The sequence below is a fragment of the Herpailurus yagouaroundi genome, unplaced genomic scaffold (genome assembly GCF_014898765.1).
Source record: "Herpailurus yagouaroundi ecotype Mexico unplaced genomic scaffold, PumYag 100, whole genome shotgun sequence".
Taxonomy (NCBI): Eukaryota; Metazoa; Chordata; class Mammalia; order Carnivora; family Felidae; genus Herpailurus; species Herpailurus yagouaroundi.
In genome coordinates this window covers 8,346,134-8,364,881 of record NW_024412391.1, presented here as the reverse complement: position 1 = coordinate 8,364,881, position 18,748 = coordinate 8,346,134, and the positions used below count along the sequence as shown (strand labels likewise).

General features: G+C 51.1%; 1 protein-coding gene and 1 long non-coding RNA gene across 3 annotated transcripts in view; both read right to left on the bottom strand.

Annotated features, from left to right (window-relative positions):
* Positions 1-696: 696 nt before the first annotated feature.
* Positions 697-13,294, bottom strand: KLRG2 (killer cell lectin like receptor G2). The gene is made up of 5 exons (XM_040471805.1): positions 12,516-13,294; positions 6,771-6,872; positions 6,184-6,329; positions 1,643-1,746; positions 697-1,140 (listed from the first exon to the last, which is right to left on the bottom strand). Exons 1-5 carry the CDS (start codon positions 13,261-13,263, stop codon positions 1,020-1,022), a joined length of 1,221 nt encoding a protein of 406 aa, XP_040327739.1. The 5' UTR covers positions 13,264-13,294; the 3' UTR covers positions 697-1,019.
* A 3,520-nt stretch (positions 13,295-16,814) lies between these two features.
* Positions 16,815-18,748, bottom strand: part of LOC121028259 (uncharacterized) — a 9,853-nt gene continuing 7,919 nt past the window's right edge. The window contains exons 3-4 of one of the 2 annotated variants that reach the window (XR_005789148.1): positions 17,672-18,315; positions 16,815-16,914 (exon numbers count right to left, since the gene is read on the bottom strand). This is a non-coding gene — a long non-coding RNA (uncharacterized LOC121028259). Of the gene's footprint in view, positions 16,915-17,375; positions 18,316-18,748 lie in introns of those variants that run through there. The other variant, XR_005789147.1, reaches the window with a different exon arrangement.

Below are 18,748 nucleotides of genomic sequence, written 5' to 3'. Positions count from 1 at the left end.
CCCCCCCCTTTCCACCGGTCGGCCCATCCGTGCCGCACAAACCTCTGGTCTGAACGGACCCCTCAAGGCTTCTGTCTGACAGGAACCCGAATGCATGGCCTACCTCCAGAGAGGAAGGCCGGTCCGCATGGGACAGTCGCGTCAGATGTTCAGCGCCAAGATGCGACGCAGGTACAGTTTCCTGTCACTTGGAGAGAGGTCTATGCAGGCTGGAGACATTGAACCAGTCCTTCCGGCTCACCCTGTGGCCACTCCCTCGGCCCAAAGGCCCCTCACTGAACCCCAACACAGACCTCTGCAGGCCGGTGTCCCCACAATTCTGATTTCCTTTCTCACCGGGACCCCACGCTCTGCGGCTCCCGTGGCATCTCCGGCCCCGGGCGGGAGATCTGCACCCTCCCTGCCTCGGGAGCCCCGCCAGCCCTGCACCCACCCTGTGCCAGCCCGGGAGGAAACCCTCTTCCCGCCTCCGGGGCGGTGGGGGGCGGGGGGGGGACAGTTCGCATGTGCTGTCCTGCAGACACTGCTGGGGGGTGGTGTGCCCCCAAGTGCCCGGGGATGGCGCTTCCGGCGGCTGCCAAGTCCCCGGGCTCTGCGGGCCCGGGCGAGAACCGACCGGCAGCACCTGTGATCGTGAAGTCCTCCTGGTCCTTAAGACCGAAAGGGTGTGCACGTGTGACCAAACAGGTACAGGGATAGGATGGGAAATGGCCATTTTAATAAGGGAGAAACCCAGGCTCCAAGATGCTAAGAAGCCATCCCAACATCACCGAACAAGTCCGCTTCGGGAGCCGGAGACTAAAATACACTCTGCCCGGGGCCACAGGAAACCTCCTTTCCCTTGGACGTGATCTGCTTGCACCAGAAGTCCAGTCCCGGGTTCGCTCAGGGAGGGCCCCTCGAGCACAGGGCAGGGACACCTGGAAGCCTGGGTCCAGGGGAGCGGCTACCCCAGCCGGCACCCTGGCCTCCACTGACAGGCCACAGGCCCTCATGTCTCTGGATGGGCAGAACCCAAATCACTTGGTCCCCTTGGCACAGACCCAGGATCTTGGAGAGGCACAGTCCCAAGCCACAATCTTGCCTTCCTCCAGGCCCCCGCACTTGAGATCCGGCTGGTCCTCATCTTCCTCTGGGAGTCTGGGGAGGGTGAGAAGAGGGGCCGGGCTCAGGATGACGGGCTCGGCCGGCCGGTGCGCCCGATGCCAGGGCTGGCGTGGGGACTGCGTGACCACTGCACAGAGCCAGGAGAGTCTGCAAAGGGCTCTGGGGTTGGAATGAGGATGCCCCATAGCTTGAGAGAACCACCCGCCCCCTCCGTGCAGTGCCCCTTATCTACCGAACAGGGTGACGCTCCTGCTCGGGTGGGTACGCTAGGGGGCCCAATAAGGGATGGGGTGACTGGGGCTAAATGAAACCAGGCCCTGAGTGGGGCAGTGGGGGAGGGGTGTCTCTCAAGAGCTACCCCAGGCTGGTGGTGGAGCAGGGGGCTGAAACTTGGAACAGAAGGAGGATCCAGATCAACAGTGGGGGAGGTGTCAGTGGAAAGGAAGGCCTCGACCCCTCTTCGGTGCCTGCCGTGATGTCATTCTGGTCACACTGAGGACAGAGAGGCCACCCACCCAGGCCCACGGTCACTTACAAATGGGGTGGTAGTGGAGCCCCATCAATCCAGTGCCAGCCCTGGGGGCCTCGCTGGGCCCCCACCCAGGAGTACTTGGTGACTGGGTATCTGCTCAGGAAGTCCTGAAGGAGAAAAGCAGCTGGTCACCCTTCTCCGACACTAGTAAGGCTCCTCCCCGGGAATTCTGTGCCCCACCCTGCCCCACCCCTGCCCCACCTCCTGCAGATTCCCAACTTACTGAGCCAGAGAAGTGACCAGAGAAGTGACTCGGCTCAACCCGGCTCTCCCAGAACATCAGGAAGTGGAAAGCTGTATTGGATGCTCGTGGGTTGGCAGACACTGTGCTCAGGACTGGGGACCAGAAATGGGGGTGATCCCATCTCCGCTTCACGGGGAGAGAGGATGCGAATGCCAGTCCCCACCCAGCAACGCGAGATGGATACTGAGCGGCCAGAGAGGCGGGGAGAAAGCTGGGAGACTCCAGAGTACATCCGGGGAGCAAACAGCCTGACTGTGCAGGAGGCGATGACAGGGCTGAGGCGGCCGCGGAGGGGGCCTGGGAGCAGATGGCCAGCAAGAGCGCACCTGTCAGCGAGAGCGTAATGTACCCTGTACCAGTTGGGCGCGATGTCACGACCATTTACAAAAAGAAGACAAGTACGAAGGCCACGGAGCGGTATGAGGAAAGTCATCAGACAGGGTTACAGTGAATCAGAACGTCAATCAGCTGCGCCATGATCACCGTCATGACAAAACACGTACGCACACAAACACAGACACGCAAGGAACGATAAAAGCCGGGAGTGCGTTGGAGAGCTATTAGAGACCGTTTTTCTTTTTCTTTTGAGTATTTGTCCTTGAGGTCATGTTGTTTTTGGCAACAGAGTGAATGAAAACATTGCATTAAAATTTTTTTAACTTGGAAAAAGATGTTTCAGTGCTGTAAGTCCCGGTGTGGGGCAGCGATGCTGGTGCATCTTCCAGAACATACTTCGGTGCCACCTTAACAGGAGCAGTGACATCCTTCTGACCACTTGAGTGAGTGATTCCACTTTGGAGGAAAAATCCAAGAACATAAAGGGGGAGGAAATGAACTTCTCCAAAGATAACACAGTGTTATTTGTAAAGAAAAAATGGAAACCACCCAGTTGCTTAGTAATAAGGAAATAACTAGGCACGTTATGGGACATCAACACGATGGAAAATTACAATGCTGGTAACAGTGACAAGTACGTAGAAAATGTAATGCCAGAGGGGCGCCTGGGTGGCGCAGTCGGTTAAGCGTCCGACTTCAGCCAGGTCACGATCTCGCGCTCCGTGAGTTCGAGCCCCGCGTCGGGCTCTGGGCTGATGGCTCGGAGCCTGGAGCCTGTTTCCGATTCTGTGTCTCCCTCTCTCTCTGCCCCACCCCGTTCATGCTCTGTCTCTCTCTGTCCCCCAAAAAATAAATAAACGTTGAAAAAAAAATTAAAAAAAAAAAAAAAGAAAATGTAATGCCAGAAAACGTAAATATGAAAACACGCAAAGCAAAGAAGAGCAGGAGACCAAAAATATGGCCTGGGGAAAGCATCATCCATAGATTAAGTTCCAGAAACTTCTGAGTCACTTATGGTCCAAAGAATTGCTGTGTATGAGGCCGCCGAAATCCCAGGGCCTCCATGGCCTTCAGCTGGTGCTTCTCCAACTTTGCCACCAATTTGGGAACATGGGGGAATATGACCCTCAGCAGAATTTCCTTGAAATCCCATATTTTCCATCTTAAAAGTGAGCTAAATTATCTGCTAAATTAGTCTTCAAACATCTTTTTTAAAAATTGTGAATAAAATACATACCAAGAACTTTAGCATTTTAACTATTTTTAAGTGTACAAGCTGCTGGCATTATGTCCATTCACAATGTTGTGCAACCACCGTCCATCCCCAGAACTTTCTCATCTTCCTCCGTGGAAACTCCAGGCCCATTAAACACCCTCCTATCCCCCCACCTGCTTGACGAGCACCACTCTACTTCCTGCCTTCATACATTTCAGCTTTCATATTCAAATGCTCCAATTAGTTAATCTTCGTAATCTTACGATGGAGATTTTTTCATGGTTTTTTTTTCACCTTTCTGTAGTCAACTGTGGCTTCTTCCTCCCTCCACCCCACAAACACAGCTGTTCTTAAACCAATGGCGAGTGAGTCTGCTGACCGATGACACTTAAACTTTCTCCTTTTCTCTAACTGCGAGCAAAATCAGCTCTTAGGGAGGCTGAGACCTGCTGATCCAGGGCTGTGTGTGTCACTGGCACCTTGGAATGTCCCCGGGTGTGTGTGTCCCAGCTCCTGGAGCCTGGCCTTTGCCAGCTCCCTCTGCCTGCCAACCCTCAGCTGCTCCTCCTTGCCCGGTGCCTCCTGAAGCTTCTGTCCTCGTGGAGAGCTCCACAGTCATCACGTTCCAGATTTGAACAGCCCAGGACCCAAATCTTCACCCTTGTCTTCTTGCAAGGAGCTTATCCAGACTTCATGATATGTTTCCTATATACTTATGTTTCAAATAATTGATCTTGTATGCTTAGTTTTAAAAGAATTCTTGGGGTGCCTGGGTGGCGCAGTCAGTTGAGTGTCCAACTTCATCTCAGGTCATGATCTCATGGTCCATGAGTTTGAGCCCTGTGTCGGGCTCTGTGCTGGCAGCTCAGAGCCTGGAGCCTGCTTCGGATTCTGTGTCTCCCTCTCTCCCTGCCCCTCCCCCACTCATGCTCTGTCTCGCTCTGTCTCAGAAATAAACATTAAAAAAAATAATTAAAAAAATTAAAAAAAGGGGCACCTGGGTGGCGCAGTCGGTTGAGCGTCCGACTTCAGCCAGGTCACGATCTCGCGGTCCGTGAGTTCGAGCCCCACGTCGGGCTCTGGGCTGATGGCTCAGAGCCTGGAGCCTGTTTCCGATTCTGTGTCTCCCTCTCTCTCTGCCCCTCCCCGTTCATGCTCTGTCTCTCTCTGTCCCAAAAATAAATAAAAACGTTGAAAAAAAAATTAAAAAAAAAAAATTTTAAAAAAATGTTAAAAAAAAGTTAAAAGAATTCTTTATCTGAAGCTTGCAATTTGGTGAAGTTCATCTCCCCCTTGGAGGACCCACCAGCCACAGGGAAGTTTTTGCTCAGAGGGCTGAGGTCATTCTGAACTCAACCCGTCTGCTTAGAGGCTGGAGGGCAGGGACAGGCTTTCCGAGGACACTTGCTGTGCTCAGTGGGTCACTGCCCAGCTGGGTCCCCTCCCCAGCTCCAGCCACTCTCTAGGGACCCACCTCCATTCCCACTGGCCTCCATTTTGCAGACGCAACCAGGGGCCTGAGAATGTTCTTATCTGACAAATATAAGAACTCAGGTCTGACACAGGCCCCCGACAAAAATGCTTAAATACTGACCTCCTGCTTACAGGGCTACTGTCCCTCTAGCATTTCCTCCTAATTACGTAGCACACATTATTCACAGAACATTTAGAAGATTAGAAAAAATTAAAACTTTTGAGAAGAAAAAAAAATCACTCGTAATCTTGCCCCCAGCGGTAACCACAATTAGGATATTACTATACATATTTCCTTTCTGTTTTTCCTTTGTATATTTATTTTTACCATACTGAGATTTGATGGTTTTCAATCTACATTGTATCTTTCTCATTTCTCCATGTTTTCTGAAACGTCAGTGCTATTCCTGGTAATGAAATAACTCATGTTCACGGTAAAACATTTTCTCCAGCATGGTTTTCTGTCCATCTCCAGGGAACTCTCTGAGAGAAAGAAGGCAGGAACCACCTTCCCTGTTGTGCAGCACAGAACAGCTCTGTGTCAAGACTGGGCAGGAACAGTCCAAGAAAACAGAATGTTATGTATGTGGAATCTTCAGTAAAATATTAACAAGTCAAATCCAGAAGTATTTGAGGAAGAAAACATCACGGCTAAGTCAACTAGCACAAGAGGCCTGTACTGAAGTGAAGAGCCTGCTTGGGATTCTCTCTAAATAAATAATAAAATAAAAAATAAAAAACAAAAAGTAAAATAAATAAGTAAACGCAGACCAACGTAATTCACCACAGAGATTAAAGAGAAAACAACGGTATCGTCTCGAAACAGACACAAAGAAGCATCCCATGAAATGAAACTCACTCATGTTTAGAACTCTTCAAAAAATGGGACTAGAAAGGAACTTCCTTAAATGCTAACATTTAAGGAATGGGCTGTTCTGGCTCCTCATTGACTCCCCAGGGCCAAACACGGCGTAGGTGGTCAATAGATACTTATTAAATCACTGACCGAAGGAACCCTCACTGTGAAGGGCTTGGCACCGGCTGGACGGGAGCACGCCTGCGCCCGTGTTCCCAGCTCCACCTCTGCGTCTTCATTCTAAGACGACCTTGGGAGTCCTGATGTCTGGTCCTCCCGCATGTAACTTTATTTCCCCAGGCCTAGGTGACTTTTTCTGCAATGCAGAGTTGGACTAGATCTTTGAGATTCCTTCCAGCGCTAGGAATGGGCGATCCGTAACAATACGTCCATCTTTCTGCCGCCCGCTCCCTTCTCACCTGGATGTGGCCCAGCAGGGGGAGGGTGGCATGGTGAGACGAGCAGAAGGCCTGGCTGGCCTCCCAGGCCTGAGCCTCGGCAGAGAGGTAGTAGCAATGCTCCTCACACCACATCCAGCCCGGGGGGCACGGCTGGCAAGTGGCCCCTGCAAGCACAGAGACCACTGTAAAGAGCTGAACGGATGCGCGGTAAAAAATGAAAGTCTGGCCATGGCCTTGACTGATGGGACAGATCCGGAGCATGGAAGTGGTAAGCCTTGGGAAGGGCAAGCGGGATGGGCAAGGACCCGGGCAGGCTGTAGAGTTTGTGCAATGGCCAAAGCCGCCCGAGGCGGGGGCCGTCAACCCACTGCTCGTCAGAACACAGGCTGTGTCCAGTGGGAGGAAGGAGCTCCTTTCCCTCTCTGTGCTCAACAAGCCCCATGTCTTCATGCTGCACCTGCCCGGGGCAGGGGTGTGTGTGCGTGTGTGTGTGTGTGTGTGTGTGTGTGTGTGTGTGTGTTTCTAGTTCTCAGAAAGCTGCTGTCAGGACTACACACCCTGGTGGTGGCCAGAGGAGGAGAGGGGACCAGGAGGAGGCACCATACCTACTCTAGAAGCCAGGGCCACAATGGTGACCGCGGACACTGCCAGAAACACAGCCATGACCACTAGGGCCCAGCGCAGGGACTTCATGTACAGAGGCAGCCCTGGGGGAGGGGACAACCAGGAGAGACAGGTTAGAACCCAAGACTCGTACACCAGCATCACGCCTGCCTTAGCACCCCCCCTCACCTTGGCCCAACACACCACAGAAACCCACTCAATTTAGGTTAGAAAATTATTATTGAGGAGAAATCACTAGAAGATGTTCTGCTTCTTTAAAAAATAGAAGATAGGGGAGCCTGGGTGGCTCAGTCGGTTAAGCGGCCGACTTCGGCTCAGGTCATGATCTCGCGGTCCGTGAGTTCGAGCCCTGCGTCGGGCTCTGTGCTGACAGCTCAGAGCCTGGAGCCTATTTCAGATTCTGTGTCTCCCTCTCTCTGACCCTCCCCTGTTCATGCTCTGTCTCTCCCTGTCTCGAAAATAAATAAACGCTAAAAAAAAAAAATAAAAAATAATAAAAAATAAAATAAAAAATTAAATTAAATTAAAAAATAGAAGACATAAGAATCCATTGAAGGAGAACAAACGATTGGCTGACAACCATCTGCTGAGCACAAACCGTGCATTAGACACAGGGCACAAATACCACCAGGGACAGGGCAAGACCCCTGCACTCATGGGGCTCAAGGTACCAGGAGATAAAGCTGCAAACGGGAGGGATGGGGGTTCAGTTTAAACGTTGGCAGACCTGGCTTCCAGCCTTGGCTCTGTGGGTCCCCCAAGTGTTTTTGGTGTGTTTTCCCACCTGCCTCTCCTATCTCTCCAGGCCACTGGAGGCCACTGGTGAGGCATCGTGCAGAGTGTGCTTTGCAGGCCATAGAGCAGGAGACAGACCTGAGTTGTCAGCAGCTCCTGTGAGCTGGACCCAGGGGACCAGATAACTAGAATGAGGCTGCAGAGGGGAAAGGAACTTCAGAGATAGGCAGGCAGGAGAGAGAGAACATATTTGAATCATCCTGCCCCGGTGATGGAGTAACCAGGGAGGCCAGGGGGGAAATGTGGGGAATAAAACACAGTAAATGGTTAATCGCGGCCTCAGACAGCTCATGGCGGCTTTCTACCCAGAAACATCTAAAGTAACTGAGCACTCCTGGGGCACCTGGGTGGCTCAGCTGGTTAAGTGTCTGACTTTGGCTCAGGTCATGATCTCAAGGTTCGTGAGTTCAAGCCCCGTGTTGGGTTCTCTGCTGACAGTGTGGCCTGCTTGGGATATTCTCTCTCTCTCTCTCTCTCTCTCTCTCTCTCTCTCTCTGCCCCTCCCCCACCAAAATAAACAAATAAACTTTAAAATAAATAAATAAACGAGTGACTGAGTACTCCTGAATCTGAATTTGACCTCTGCCAGGACACAGAAGCATGAAATCAATTAATGTAAGAAGAGGCCTCTCCTCTCCCAGGCACTTGGCCGCAAGGGGCCATGGGACCCAGCCACATCTCGGGGATGAGGGTTGGGAAACCTACATATTCAGTGTAAGGGTCCCAAGAACGCAAGTCATCGTATTTGTCAAAGCCGGAAACAGCAGAGGTAATTCTCCAGCAAATATTTTACTATTTTGAAACGACTAATGCCATTTTTAAAACCATATGCACAGGATACACCCCCCATATGAGTGCACACATGTGTGTATGGTACACACAACTTATACACAAAGAAAGTTGGGACACACTTCCAAGGTTTTTAAGAAAACATGTTTGCAATCATAATTCAACTTTAAAAGCAAAGGCACTTTTGAAATCTTTGACTTCCCTTTTCCATTAGGAAAAACGCTTGCTTCAAAGACTGGAAAGGGAAGTATGTTACGGTGATCTGTGAAGAGTCACATTCCATCTATGACCTGTTAGGAATTTGTTCTTTTTTTTTTTTTTTTAAACACATAATCCGCTTCTTAAAGGGATTTGACCCAAATTTCCATCAACTGATAAGTGGATAAACAAAATGCGGTATATCCATACAGCGCAATATTCAGCCATGAAAAGGTAGGAAGTGCTGATGTAGGCTGCAACGTGGCTGAGCACTGAAAAGTTTATGCTCAGTGAAAGAAGCTTGTCGCATAAGGGCACATATTACAAGTCCATTTATGAAATGTCCAGAACAGGCAAAACCCACAGGGACAGAGAGTAGATCAGTGGTTGCTGGGGAGAGGCTGGGGGTGATGGCTCAAAGATACAGCGTTTCCTTTTAGGGTATTGAAAAAATACATTTTTTTAATTATTTATTTATTTTGAGAGAGGGACAGAACAAGTGAGCGGGGGAGGGGCAGAGAGAGAGAGAGAGAGAGAGAGAGAGAGAGAGGGAGAGGGAATCCCAAGCAGGCTCTGCACTGCCAGTGTGGAGCCAGATGTGGGGCTCGAACTCACAAACAGCGAGATATGACCTAAGCCAAAATCAAGAGTCGGACGCTTACCTGACGGAGTCACCCAGGCATCCTGAAAATATTCTAAAACCAACTGTAATGGTTGTGCACCTCTGTGAATATACTGACGACCACTGGATTGTACACTTTACATGGGTGGGTTTTATGGTATATGAATTATGACTCAATGAAGCTGTTACCAAAAAAAGTGATTTGAAAATGCTTGGAATAAAAAATACATATACATTGATAGTCTTAAAAAGCAGAAAAGCCTGCAGAAGAAAAGGAGAACAAATCTACCAATCACCTCCGTCAATGTAACTCTTGTGACTGAACACTAAATTCAGCTCTGACCTTTCAGAAAAGAAATACAGCAGGTTACATAGTCTCACACACCTTCCACCCTGGGCTGCAGTGCTGACGTTGGGGATGGCCTCCCACAGAGCCAGGGTCCTCCCCAAATTTCCAGGCAGGAGTCCCACCTACCCCCTTTCAAAAACAATTCTTTGGGGTGCCTGGGTGGCTCAGTCAGTCAAGCATCCGACTTCGGCTCAGGTCGTGATCTCGCGGTCTGTGGGTTCGAGCCCCGCGTCGGGCTCTGTGCTGACAGCTCAGAACCTGGAACCTGCTTCTGATTCTGTGTCTCCCTCTGTCTCTGACCCTCCCCCCATTCATGCTCTGTCTCTCTCTGTCTCAAAAATAAATGTTAAAAACAATTATTATTATTTTTTTAATTTATTTATTTTGAGAGAGAGAGAGAGAGAGAGAGAGAGAGCGAGCGAGCGATGGAGGGAGGAAGGGGCAGAGAAACAGTGAGAGAGAATCCCCAAGCAGGTTCCACACCGTCAGCACTCAGCCAAACTAGAGCTCCAGGCGAGGCTCAAACTCATGAACCATGAGATCATGACCTAAGCTGAAATCAAGAGCCTGACACTTAACAGACTGAGCCACCCAGGCAGCCTGCTAAAGTCCCCTCTAAACTCGTCTTCTCCCTATTTCCAATTCTGGACTTCCTTAAATGGAATTCGCTCAGGGTCTGCAAACCTACCCAGTCCCACATGGTAATTACACACAGTCCTTCCCTCTGGCCCATTCTCTAGCTTCCACCCAATTCCGTTTCCAAATCTTGGACTGACCATCTCTGATGTTACACCCTGTTTGCTCTCTCACTTTGAACTCCATCTTAACTTGCCATATTTCCTACCGGCAACTGAAACACTGTCTGCTTCCTCCCTCCTAGCCAAATCCGGGTATCAGGGGATGGAACCAGGTTTTGCGGGGCTTCAAGTTTATTCAATTTGCTCTCCCCTGCTGCACACTGCTTCTCTCTCTCTCAACTATAAACATTAAAAAAAAATTTTTTTTTTGGAGGGGCGCCTGGGTGGTTCAGTTGGTTAGCGTCGACTTCAGCTCAGGTCATGATCTTGCGGTTCATGGGTTCCAGCCCCATGTCAGGCTCTGTGCTGACAGCTCAGAGCTTGGAGCCTGCTTCGGATTCTGTCTCCGTCTCTCTCTGCCCCTCCCCTGCTCCCACATTGTCTCTCTCTCTCTCTCTCTCTCTCTCTCTCTCTCTCTCTCTCCCACTCAAATATAAACATTAAAAAAATTTATTCAATTTGGTGGGTGAGGGAAGGGGTCTTAAAAAATATAATAAAAACCTCCAAATACAAAGTTTGGCATAGGACTCAGAGGGCTCCTGCCAGTGAGGCTCTGCTTTTGTGTCATCGCCTTCAGGTAAAATCTATCACAATTGCCCTGCTCCTCCCGCTGGGCAGGACCATGCTGGGGCATCATCCTCTCTGGGCCCCATTTCCTCCATGCCCCCAGCACTGGTGAGTACATTCTTCCTGCCCATTCCACCAAAATTATAACCACCTCTGGAGTTCCTAGGCTGCCCCACCATCTCCAAAAGACACCTTCTACCCCAGCCTCTGCTCCTGTTCTCCGTTCCAGAAGGCTCCTGCCCAGACCCCTCCTGGCTCCGTCCCAGGCTGACCTGCACTTAAACTTTAGTCCTAGATTCTTATTAATCTGATCAAAAGCTATTGACTTTAAAAGACTCATTGTGGTAGATAGAATAATATTCCCCCCCAAAGATGCCCCCTTCTTAATCCCTAGAACCTGTGAATATGTTAGGTTACATGGCAAAGGGGAATTAAGGCTTTAGATGGAATTAAGGCTGATCATCCTTTGGCTTTAAGATGAGGAGACTCTCCTGGATTTTCTTGGTAGGCCCAACGTAATCACAAGGATCCTTAGAAACAGAAGAGGGAGGCAGAAGGGCAGGAGAGTCCGAGAGGGCGGCAGGAGAAGGAATCAGCCACACATTGCTGGCTTTGAACATTCTGAGGGGTATGAACTAAGGAATGCAGAGTCTTCTCGCTACAAAAAGGCAAGGCTACGGAATCTCCCCTAGAGTCTCCAGGAAGGAACACGGTGCTGCTGACACCTTGGCTTTAGACCAGTGAGCCCACATCAGACTTCTGACCTACAGAACTGTAAGATAATAAATGTGTGTTGTTTCAAACCACTAAGTTGGTGGCAATTTGTTACAGCAGCGATAGAAAACACATCATCAGGCAGACAATGTGCTCACACCAAACTGCAAAGGCCAAGGAACGATGTGCGTCCCTGAAGTCTACCCACGACTGAGACATGGCACAGACCTTCGGGCTTTGCGGCCTGTCTAGCTGGCCTGGTCTTCCTCTCACCTGGCTAAGGTTTTGGCATTTTGCCTGCTGGGCAGGTGGCTAGCCCTCCTGGCCTCTGTTCCTGAGCTTTCCAGCTAGAAGGTTGCCTCTGCCACCCCCAAACCCTACTCACCTTTCAACGCTTAGTTCCAGGAAGCTTTCCCATGCCCCCAGGGTTCACCAACCACTCCCTCCCAGTTCCCAGTCCAGGGCTGTTTATATCTTTTCCAGGCTCCTTCTGGTTCCCTGACAAGAGAAGGGAGGCTGGGCCTGAGAGAGGAGCCAGGAGTCGGGAGTCCGGGGACCTGTGTTCCCATCCGGGTTGCCACCCCCGTCACGTGATCCTGGAAGACCTCCCCTGTCCCGGAATTCCTCCCTCCTCTACTTTTCCACACTAAGAGGGAGTGAGAAAGTTCTTGCGGTGGGACGGCGGAGTGGTGGTGGAAATAGTGGTTTTACTCTTTCATCGCAGACAGCTCAAGTACAACCACTAGCCCCGAACGTTACCGATCCCAGCTCGGCGGGACAGGCCAGGCGGGGCCGGGGCAGCGGGGTGGTCGGCGGGGCGCCGGGAAAGGGGAGCGCTCCGGCTGCGTCGCCCCCTCCCCGGCCGCGCGGGCCCCCGGGGCAGGCGCGCGCTTACCCATGATCTCTATGGCCCGGGGCAGCTTCTCGTCGCTGTCCGTCTCGGCGCGGGGCAGCAGCGCGTCCTCCTTCTCCAGCCCCAGCTCCCTGCAGCGGCCGCCGCACGTGGTGGGAGAGCCCGCGGGCTCCGCGCGCCCGTCGGCGGGGCTGGCCCGGCCCTCGGCGTCGAGGCCGCGCTCCGGCCGCGCTGGGGTCCGCGGCAGGAGCGGGTGGGTGGGGAAGGCGTGGCGGGAGGAGGCCGGGGACTCGGGCACCGGCACGGTGAGGAAGCGCGTGGAGGGCGCCGGCGAGGGCGCGCGGCTGCTCCCGGCCGCGCCCACGGACTTCACGCGCACGTCCACCTGCAGTTCCACCGGGGCCCAGGCGCCAGGCAGCTGCTCCCCCGACACCAGCTCGGCCCCCGGCGCCTCGCCGGCCTGGGGCCGCTCGGCCACGGAAGGGCCGGGCGACGGCGGCTCGGAGTCCGCGGACGTCTGGCGGCGGAAGGCGCCGTAGCCCAGGCTGGGTGGCGGCAGCCGCGTGAGCGCCGGGCGGGCCGGGGGCTGCTGCTTCCCGCCGGCGAGGTCCTGGCCCGCGCCCGCCGCCTTCTTTACGGCTCGGACCAGATTCGGGCTGCTCTCGAGACCCTCAAGCCGTAGTTCGTCGGCGGGGACCTGCAGCTGCTCCGGCTCCGCGACCTGGCTCCCCAGGGGCTCCATTGGGAACTCGGCCTGGTCTCCTTCCGATGCCGCCTGGGCCCGCTTCATCACCGACAGACGAAGAGCGGAGCGCACCTGGGCCCAGGTAGGCACCTCCCCGGTATAGATTGGTCCAGCCTGGACAATTGTTTTCAGGCCACGCCCCTCACCCGTGCCCCCGCCCACCCCAAGGGCCCCGCTGGGAGTGGCTGTGGCTAGGATTCTATTGGCCACGCCCCCTTAGGCTACCAGAGCCTCCTTCACCTGGCACCGGGAATGGAGAGGGGCAGTGGACCTAGCGGAGGGGTAACCCAGAAGGCAGAGCTGGGAACAGACATAAGGAAGAACCCAGAGCCACGCCTGACTCCTCCCTCTTCTTTGCACCCAGTCCCACGGCCCTCTGCCATTGCGCTGATTTTGAGGGTTACAGCTTTGGGCTGAGAGCGGTTGGCCAAACCCGTGAGAGAGCCTGGGACTCAGGTCAGCAGGTGCAAAGGAAATTGGGCGGCCTGAGGAAAAGGAGCAGAGCTGGTTGTCCTGACAGTGTAGTGGGGGAAGGGGCACCACACCTGAGAGGACTCCGCCACAGCAAAAGTCCCCGGGACAGCTACTCTGAAGGCCTGACTCCTACTAGCTTACCTCGTTGAAAACTGAGGGGTGTATAAGCATGAATGTGTATTTTCCACGGGGAGAGAATCCTGGTCCCCAGTCAGCCTGGTGTGGTGCAATATGGGGTGCCCAAACCTGGCTAGTGATCTGAATACCATTTAAAAATACACATATTCCGGGCTGGGCTCCACCCACACTTACTGAATCTCCTAAGGTGATGAGGCCACTTTTAACAAGTGCCCCAAGGTAGCAATGACAGGTAAAATAGAAGCCACTCTGTTAAATCTGAATTTCAGAAAAATAAGAGTTAGGTTTTTAGTATAAGTGCACCCCAAGCACTGTGTGTCCTTCTATTTAAAAATTATTCATTATCTGAAATTAAAATTTAATCTGCCTCCTATATTTTTATTTGTTAAATCCAGCAACCTTACCCCAAGGGCTTCTACTGGATTGGTTTTAGGAGCAACATTTGGAAAGACCAGATACTTGTTACTCCTAGGGGAGAGGGAAGGAAGGAGAATGTGGAAGAGGGATTCTAGGAACAGATGTCCACCCCCCCACCCCCACCCCAGAAGACAAGTAATGGAGAGAAAAAGTCCAGTGGAAAGAAAGTGCTAGATGAAAAAGTTATGTTTAGGGGCTCCTGGGTGGCTCAGAAGCTTAAGTGTCTAACTCTTGATGTTAGCTCAGGTCATGATTTCATGGTTCATGAGATTTGGCCCAGCACAGAGCCTGCTTGGGATTCTCTCTCTCTTTCTCTTTCTATCTCTCTCTCTGCCTCTCCCCCACCCATGACCTCAATCTCTCAAAATAAATTAACTTTAAAAAAAAAGAATACATGTTATGTTTAATCCCTTCAAAAATCCAGACCATATACGTAATGTGGGGACATATCTATGCATGAAAATACATTTTAAAAGATGTGAAATGATACGCACCAAAGTGATAATAGTAGATGCTGCGGTAGATAGTTTGGGGAGACAGTCTAAGAGACTTTAATCTTATCTGTAATGTTTCTACTTTCTAGAAAGAGAATGTATGCATATTCTTAAATAAAAATCCATTTTTACAAAGATGGCATATTGTAAGGTTCTTTTAGAGCTGATGGAGATTACTATAAAAATTAAAATAATGCAGATGTATGTAAAATATTATTTTATTTTTGTAAATGCTTTTTATTTATTTTTGAGAGAAAGACAGACAGACAGAGTACTAGCAGGGGACAGACGGAGAGAGAGGGAGACACAGAATCTGAAGAAGGCTCCAGGCTCTGAGCTGTCAGCACAGAGCTCGGAGCCCGATGCGGGGCTCCAACTCGTGAACTGCGAGATCATGACCTGAGCCGAAGTCAGTGTTCAACTGACTGAGCCACCCAGGCACCCCAGAAGTATATAAAATATAAAGGAAAGGTCTCTCCCCTCTTTTTCCCCTCTCAGAGGTAGCCACTGTCCCTGCTGACATTAGTTGCTTATCCATTTTTGGAGTGACCTGGGGTAAGAGAGGAGCAACCTGACTTTGCTTTCCTATTTACATATCTCTTCCCGGGATGATGATTATCAAATAGTTTATAACATCAAGCATCTCTAATGTCCCAGGTGTTTGGGCTCAGAGTCAATGTCAGTGAGGAAAACACAATGTGCTTACCATTTAGCCATGCTCCCGTGACCTTGTCGGGGATACCCCAAGGCCTGGCTCCTCTGGCCACAGCCCACTAAACTGGGCTAGGCTCCTGACTCAGAGGCACCCAGGGGCATCTAAATTCCATCTTGAATTTGAACCAGGGTTGGCACTGGCATCAACAGTGCCACAGGTGGAGCCACCACCGGCCGCAGGAAGTATGAGCAGAAGCTGCAGGGACTGAAGATGTGGCCGTGGCCAGTCCCTCCCACCTGTTTTCTGGATTCTGTCTGCAGTCACACTTTCATTTCGCAAACACTCGCTGAGCAGGGTCCCTAGCCTGTGGGTATACGGCTTTGGCGCATTCAGGGGAGCTGGTGCTGAGATGATCTCTTCCCCTTTAATCTCTTCCTTTCTACTGGTTCTTTCCCTCATCGGTAAACGTGAGCAGGTTGTAAATGCCTCCTGGGACCCTGTCTCTTCCTCCAGCTAACACTCTTTATTTCCTCCTTGCACGACCAACTTTCCTTATCACTCACTTTCTCATTCCATCACATCCCAAGCCCTCCCTAAGCCACTGCAGTGTTTCTTCTCCCACGAGTCTGCCAAATTTTCCTTGCCAAGGGCACCATACATCACCAACTCCTGCAGGTTTCTTCAGTGCTTGCTTTATCTCTCAGAAGCCGCACATCTGTGGCTTTCCTAACACTGCACTCTGCTGGTTTTCCATCTGCTTCCAGAGACTCCTCACACTCCATTAGGTCACTGACTCTCCAGCTCTCCCTCCAGCCCAGATCTTTCTCCGGACCTTGACCACACAGGTAAGCTATGGGTTGAATTTGGTCTCTCCAGCATGTCCCACCCCAAATTCATTTGTTAAAGTCTTAGTCCCCAGAGCCCCATAACGTGACCTCATTTGGGATTAGGGTGGTTACTGTGATGAGGTCATTCTGGATTAGGCTGGTTCCCTAATCCCATATGACTGGTATCCTTCTATAAAAAAGGGGAGATTTGGACACAAACACACACACAGGGAGAACAGCGTGTGAACATGAAGCAGGGATCAGGGTGTCTACCAGCCAGGGAAGGCCAAAGATTGTTGGCAAACCACCAAAGCTAGAAGATTGGCCTAGAACAGATTCCCTTCCCACAGACCTCAGAAGGAACCAGCCCTGCCAAAGCCTCGACCTTGAACTTCTTGCCTCCACAACTATGAGAGAATACATTTCTGTCCTTCTGTGAGAGAATACATTTCTGTCCTTCGAGCTTCTCAGTTTATTACTTTCTTACCGCAGGCAGCCACTGCAAACAAGTCACCGTCCAGGCGGCTGCCCACCCCGGGGCAATGGCTCTCCAGGATGCAGGTGGTCTCTGTGCCCCCCCCCCTTCGTCACAGCTAACAGCTGGGCCAATCGGATTCTCCCTCGCAGGAATTTGGCACGGATCTGAGAGAGCCAGGGCTGGGAGGTGTCAGAGCTCCAGGAGGGCAGCTCCCTGGAGGGAAGACCCACAAACTCCTCTTCAGGTCCCTGGAATTTCTCTGGTCCCAGCCCTTCCTAAAGCTTGCTTGTCCGTATCTGTGGATGTCATATGACCCTGGAGTATCTTTCCCTTACCTCCCTTTTTTAAATCTCGAGTTAGCATGTAGCATTCACCACTCTAACTGTAAGTAGCAGAAAAGCCCAATTCAGCCACCAGCTGTGTTAGGCCCTGTGGGCTCCCTTAGGGTGAGGCCCAGGCTTTGGAACAGTCTCCGTTGTGCCTTCGATGTAGAGCCATGGGGGCTTTGTCATCAGGAGGTCATTTACAGGCCTCCTGGGTGACCCATGGGTTAAGCGTCGTCCAACTCTTGATTTCAGCTCAGGTCATGATCTCACGGTTCACGAGACTGAGCCCTGTGTCAGGTTCTGCGCTGACAGAGAGGAGCCTGCTTGGGATTCTCTCTCTCCCTCTCTCTTGGCCTCTCCTCACGCTCTCTCTCTCTCAAAGTAAATAAACATTTAAAAATAAATGAAATCTTTTTCTGCTTATAACAGCAATACATGCTTGTGATGTAAATTTAAATTTTACAGAAATTTAAATATTACAGAAATACATGCTATAGAAAGAAATTTCATGCCCCCCAGAAGACATCTCGGTTATTAACATTTCAATATTTTGTCTTCTGGATTTTTTTCCATGCCTGTCTTACCTACGTTGTTGTTATATGTGCATATATTTTATTTCCAAGACATTGCTATTAAATACATACCGATACATAATTTATTTAAGGAGTCTCCTGCTGGTGGACATTCGAGTTGTTTCCATGTGGACAGGCAGTCCTGTTTGAGCAAAATCAATGCAAAAGCTACAGTTATAATTCAGTGACATCCTCATGCACTGTTTTTAAACATCAAACCGATGTTATCTTCAGATAGCTTCGTTAAAATGAAACTGCTGAGCCAAAGGGTGGTCACAGTTTTGTATTTGATGGACAGTGTCGAAAGTCCCCAAATTCTTCATAAGAAGCTGAACAAACAGTGGATGAGGGGTCGTTCCCCACAGCCTCCCCAGCACTTGATATGATCAATTTTCTTAGTCTTTATCAATCTGATGGGCAAAAATGTGAAACTTCAACTTGCATTTCTTTAGTTATGGGTGAACTTGACCATCTCTTCGTTTGTTAACTGCGTTACTGAGCAGTGTCTTTACCAGTCTCAGGGGCTGGGCACAGGGCCTCTAAGTCCAGTTCCAGGTCAGGGGCTGGTTCCAGGGAGTGGCTCAGCAGGCACCCTTGTCACTCCTTCCTGCCCCCACACCATGGCGTTCACTGGTCCGGGAAGAGTGATGGTATCTGACCCATGTGAACAGGCCCAAGAGTTATAAAAGCATAAACCAAAGCACGGCTGGCTTCTCCTGGGGAGGAAGCAAACATGGCCATGCCAGGTTCTTGGCTGATGTCCTCTCCTCTGGCTTCCTGAGCCCTTCCAGGGCGTGTGGACACCCAGATGAGAGCAGGAGGGGTGGTTTCTGCACGGCCGGCTCCCTGGCACAGTCCCCCTTCAGCCCACATTCCACCTGCTCAGAGGCTCAGGGGCACCCAAGCCAGTGAGTGGCACTCCTGTCCCTCACTTGGGAACTGTCTTCCCAGCACTTCGGGGCTATCTCTGGTTAACAAGTTCACGTATTTGTTTTGTCGTTCGATGTTTGTCTCTGGCCTTCTAGAAATCATTGCCATATCCCCAGAAGAGTATCTGGCATGTTTGTCTCTGGTTCTTGGCTGATGTCACCCCCAGTGGCTTAGGGTATATTATAAATTTGTTTGAATGTTTTATTTATTTATTTATTT